General features: G+C 42.1%; 1 protein-coding gene across 1 annotated transcript; it reads left to right on the top strand.

Annotated features, from left to right (window-relative positions):
- The first annotated feature begins 1236 nt into the window (after positions 1-1236).
- On the top strand, positions 1237-2342 carry LOC123191405 (senescence-specific cysteine protease SAG39-like). The gene is made up of 2 exons (XM_044604157.1): positions 1237-1672; positions 1756-2342. Exons 1-2 carry the CDS (start codon positions 1237-1239, stop codon positions 2340-2342), a joined length of 1023 nt encoding a protein of 340 aa, XP_044460092.1.
- The last annotated feature ends 3678 nt before the right edge of the window (positions 2343-6020 follow it).

A 6020-nucleotide genomic window follows, 5' to 3' on the forward strand; every position in this document is an offset into this window, starting at 1 on the left:
ATGCTTTGTTTCGTTTCAGTATGGATCAAGTTTGGCATGACCACTTATTTAACCGAGCAAAAAAATGAGACCAACCAAGGGATAACCCTCGTTAGCATTTTTTTTATAGGAGAAACTCCATGAGCACCGCGCGTTCGAGTCGGGACTCGAACTCGGGGCTCAGCCAACGGGTCGATGCCCCGTCCTCTTAATTAACCGAGCACAATGTGGATTATATGGGTTACTTATTTTATGGTGATACCAGCAGACCTTACAGTGTAGAGATAAAGTGTTCCAGGTTAAAAAAATGTTGCAAGTAACACTACCGAACTAAATGGGATTGCCTTTAAATTTCACCGGTTCCTAGTTGAATAAAAGTCCATTTCTATGTTGTTTTATACGAGTGCAGCGTTCCTGTGCCCAGACTCATTTGCATCTGGTCAGTAAAAAAACAAACAAACACTAGACAAATTCCAAAAAAAATTGTGTGGTAGATAATTTGATGCGTGAGTTTCGCTCCAATTTTTAAATCATTTGAACATCTGAGGAACTCTCAGAAAAAAAGACAAATCGGGTCGGAACAGTGTGTGAACAGTAAACATTTTTACATACCCTGAATTTGTCCTTTTTTGCCGAGAGCTGCTCAGATGTCCAAATGATTTGAAAATTGATGCGAACCTCACGCATCAAATTATCTTCTACACACAAAAATTGGAATTTTTTGAATTTTTCAAGTATTTGTTTTGATTTTTTTTGTCAGGGCGGGTTCACGGTACGTATCAAAGCAGTTACTTGATTCTTTTGTACAAACTGGTGTCACGTCCACGGTACTCTTCTGAAAATTTATTTTCATGGACACGGTTCTTCTTCCTTTCAATAAATCTCTCAAGCAGGGATCACTGTCAGTCAGATGTACACCCCGACATAAACAAGCAGGAGTTGCTATCAGATGTACACCAAGCGTACTTCTTTGTTCTGCCGTATCATTTTTATACAATGTGGCCGGCCAATCAGATGTGTGCGTCATTTTTATACCACTAGCCGGCCACCATAATCCACGGCAACGCACAAGCCCTTTTCCACAAAATAACTTCGTACAAACACCGTATCTCTCAGTCTCCTATTTTTAATACGTACTTGACACTATATATACCACCAAGTGCCATCCAACAAACCAGACCAAAGTACAGACACTTGCCATCCTAGGTTGCCTCTGCCGCTGCAGTACTGTCATTGCAGTTCGGTACCTAACCGAAGATGGCCATCCACAAGGCTTTGCTTCTTGCCATCCTCGGTTGCATCTGCCTCTGTGGTACAGTCATTGCAGCTCGTGAGCTGAATGATGACTTGTTGATGGTGGCGAAGCATGAGAACTGGATGGCTCAGTATGGCCGTGTGTACAAGGACACCACTGAGAAGGCACGTCGGTTCGAGGTTTTCAAAGGCAACGTCGAGTTGATTGAAACATTCAATGCCCAAAATCACAAGTTCTGGCTTGGCGTCAACCAATTTGCTGATGTCACAAATGATGAGTTCAAGACAACCAACACAAACAAGGGATTCAAAGCAAACTCCATGAGAGTTCTTTCTTCTGGATTCAGGTATGAGAATTTGAGTTTGGATGCCCTTCCAGCAACGATGGACTGGAGGGCCAAGGGAGCCGTCACTCCTGTCAAGGATCAAGGCCAGTGTGGTAAGTAAAAAAACATTGTGATGCACGGCATATATGTGTTAATATTTTGTTGGATAACACTATAACAACAAAATTATTTCTAGGCTGCTGTTGGGCATTTTCTGCTGTTGCCGCGACAGAGGGCATTGTAAAACTGAAAACCGGGAAGTTGATCTCACTGTCGGAGCAGGAGTTGGTTGACTGTGATGTTCATGGTCAAGATCAAGGCTGCGAGGGAGGACTCATGGATGATGCCTTCAAATTCATTATCAAGAATGGAGGCCTTACTATGGAGTCAAGCTACCCATATACTGCAGCTGACGGCAAGTGCAAGGCTGGATCCAACAGTGCCGCAACCATCACCGGCTTTGAGGATGTGCCTGCCAATAACGAGGGTGCCCTTATGAAGGCGGTGGCAAACCAACCAGTGTCTGTAGCTGTGGACGGAGGAGACATGACGTTCCAATTCTACTCTGGTGGGGTGATGACTGGGTCCTGCGGCACTGACTTGGACCATGGAATTGCAGCCATTGGATATGGAAAGACTAGTGATGGCACGAGCTATTGGTTGATGAAGAATTCATGGGGCACAACTTGGGGTGAAGATGGGTACTTGAGAATGGAGAAAGACATTGCAGACAAGAAGGGCATGTGTGGTCTTGCCATGGAGCCTTCTTACCCAACAAAATAGGAAGATAGCCAAATGCGACCTAATCATGCATATGCACAGTTCTCAAACAACTAAGGTCCCCATATCCTATGTATAGTTCATATGTGCCCGTAAATTGTGTACGAAGATGTATCTTATGTACATACATTGCTATACTTTGTAAAGTAATACTATGTATGATATATTGTATGAGAAAATTGGATTAAGAATTATGATATATATTCCATGAAGCTTTCAAATGTCTAAAACATTTGACTATGTTAAGAGTAAACTCAAAAGGTTATTTTCGTATATATGGTTTTTATATAGTGTCATTTGGTATTTATAGGAATGTGTCATTGGACAACGCCCGAGTGTTACTAAATCTTACAAAAGGGAATAAATGGAGTATATGTTGGGGAAAAGAAATTTTGTCATTGGTGCACTATGTATTTCTCAACCGTGATATTTTTTAGTGTATTATCTCATGTCAAGTTACTGTATGAGCGTGTTCTCTACATCTTACACAACAAGATAAAATCCTAACTCTCCACGACCATAGATCAACAGGAGTATGAGTTATAGTCAATTCAGCTATCGCCATAAACCCGATTCTTATAAAGGCGACCTATACAAGGAGCTTTAACTTCGTACCCGACTTCTGATGAGATTCTATTCTATAGTAAAGAGGAAGAATACTCCTCTATCAACACATGTACGTTGAATCAGCCAATCATTGATGAATTAAACAGTTTCACTACAGACAATCCTGGATAACTGGATCTAAATTGAACTCCATAAATACTTGGATGCAACCTTTTCGTATCTGAACTCCCTCCTTCATGCATTGCCACATTTGCCTTCTTCATCCACTTTGCAACATTTGTACGACACTTCTCATTTTTTTCTCCTCATATATCAACATCAAGATGCAGCTCTCCACCCCCCCCCCTCCTCAATGCATGGGCCACATCCGCATGTTGATCTCACATGCGCTCTCCACAGACATTGATGTGATTGGCTGGTTGGTGGACCGTGGCATTGCGACCATTGGCACGCTATCAACCATTACTTCTGTCGCTAAATTTCATCCACAGCGCATCATGGAACAACATGCAAGTTAAAAGTGCAATATAAAACCCCTCATAAAATTTATATTTGTAGCAAAAAAATACAAAATTTCTCATATGATGCCTATGGTCATATGCGCCAGCGCCAACACCCCAAGTGGTGGACACCAAGGCATGATTATCCCTTCTTCCATCGGTCACGGAATTATTCAGATACTAGCACAATGCCCCGGGGCTTAAGAGATTGTCCACAGATGTCATTGTCTTGTGGCTGTTATGTGATTCGTGATTAAAAAGACAGAGAAAATATAGCGAAAGCTCATCCATCATTCGGTTGATAATCTTAAGCGGTCATAGTGCGTATTTTGCAAGATAAATAGTGTATAACATTTTGAATTGCAATTATAAGCACATAGAAAAAGATCTTTATTTATTTATTTGTATGGTCCCATATGTGGATAGAAAATATAACGAAAGCTCATTACTGGTCTCACATGTGGATAGAAATGCATTTATTTATTAGACTCACATATGAATTCATCGCCAGCTTCAACATTTATAACTGCCTAGAAAAGATCTTTTGTGCCTCACTAGACATCACAACCGAGAGAAAAGGCTTTGCCAGAATTGCAGAGCCCATTTCCAAGCTCGGCAAGGTCGCCGGCATCAAGGTTGTAGACCGTCCATAGGCGCTGTTGTCGAGGAAGAAGGCCGGCACCATCGGGCAATGGTCTTGGTGCACCATCTTGACACCATGTAGTTGGCCTCCTGTGGTTCAAGGTCGCAGAAGGAGTTGACAAGAATGTATCATGTGGCGCGACAAGGATGGGGCAGAGCAGCGGAGGTCTTGGTACGCCAGGTGCCGGCCTAACTGGAGCATTGGGTTCGTGTGCCTGCTGTCTGATAGACTCGTGCATCTTCCAGATGACGACCAACCCGTTCAGGTGCTCGTGTACGACTCACAGAAGCAAAAGTTGAAAACAAACCTTGAACTTGTAGAAGAAATCTAAATCGACCCTGAACTTTCACTCCCGGAAATCAACACATCGAACTATCCGGTCCCGGTATATTTTGAACCTTGAGAGAGTTTCCAAACAGGGATTGTCGACATGGCATGTTGAATCCCGGAATTGCTGACTGCGGTCGCAACTGGGCCGGCCCAATAGACGTGTTTTTTTCGTAACCTGTTTGTTCATATTCCTCTAGAGTTTCATATATGAACGCTCATGTCCGTTCTTATATACGACGTGCGATATATAATAACTAGCAGCCTTCAGGGCGATTGGCTAGGTGCGATCAAGCTCACTGATGGCTGCTAATATTTTTTGTCTCTCCTGTAGAAGGGATTGTGTGCATCGATATTCTCATTGATCGTGCACTAGGCACATATATAGGTACAAGGGGTGCGACGCTACCTCTTTTAGCACTGCGATCGTTTTCCCCGAAGAAGAAGGGATAATGCAGCAAAGTAGCGTAAGTATTTCCCTCAGTTTTTGAGAACCAAGGTATCAATCCAGTAGGAGGCTACACGCGAGTCCCTCGCACCTGCACAAAACAAATAAAACCTCGCAACTAATGCAAATAGGGGTTGTCAATCCCTATAGGGCCACTTACGAGAGTGAGATCTGATAGATATGATAAGATAATATTTTTGGTATTTTTATGATAAAGATGCAAAGTAAAATAAAGGCAAAGTAAATAACTAAGTAGTAGGAGACTGATATGATAATGATAGACCCGGGGGCCATAGGTTTCACTAGTGGCTTCTCTCGAGAACATAAGTATTCTACGGTGGGTGAACAAATTATTGTTGAGCAATTGACAGAATTGAGTATAGTTATGAGAATATCTAGGTATGATCATGTATATAGGCATCACGTCCGAGACAAGTAGACCGACTCCTGTCTGCATCTACTACTATTACTGCACTCATCGACCGCTAGCCAGCATGCATCTAGAGTATTAAGTAAAAAATAGAGTAACGCCTTAAGCAAGATGACATGATGTAGAGGGATAAACTCATGCAATATGAAGAAAACCCCATCTTGTTATCCTCGATGGCAACAATACAATACGTGCCTTGCTGCCCTTACTGTCACCGGGAAAGGACACCGCAAGATTGAACCCAAAGCTAAGCACTTCTCCCATTGCAAGAAAGATCAATCTAGTAGGCCAAACCAAATTGATAATTCGAAGAGACTTGCAAAGATAACCAATCATACATAAAAGAATTCAGATAAGATTCAAATATTATTCATAGATAGAATCGATCATAAACCCACAATTCACCGGTCTCAACAAACACACCGCAAAAAGAAGATTACATCGAATAGATCTCCACAAGAGAGGGGGAGAACATTGTATTGAGATCCAAAAAGAGAGAAGAAGACATCTAGCTACTAACTATGGACCCGTAGGTCTGAAGTAAACTACTCACACTTCATCGGAGAGGCTATGGTGTTGATGTAGAAGCCCTCCGTGATCGATGCCCCCTACGGCGGAGCTCCGGAATAGGCCCCAAGATGGGATCTCGTGGATACAGAAAGTTATGGCGGTGGAATTAGGGTTTTGGCTCCGTATCTGATCGTTTGGGGGTACGTATATATATATATATATATATATATATATATATATATATATATATATATAT

This window comes from Triticum aestivum, chromosome 2A, assembly GCF_018294505.1.
Source record: "Triticum aestivum cultivar Chinese Spring chromosome 2A, IWGSC CS RefSeq v2.1, whole genome shotgun sequence".
Classification (NCBI taxonomy): domain Eukaryota; kingdom Viridiplantae; phylum Streptophyta; class Magnoliopsida; order Poales; family Poaceae; genus Triticum; species Triticum aestivum.

Coding starts and splice junctions, on each gene's coding strand:
- LOC123191405 (XM_044604157.1), top strand. CDS start 1,237: ATGGCCATCCACAAGGCTTTGCTTCTTGCCATCCTCGGTTGCATCTGC. Junction 1,673..1,755: donor CAAGGATCAAGGCCAGTGTG/GTAAGTAAAAAA, acceptor AATTATTTCTAG/GCTGCTGTTGGGCATTTTCT.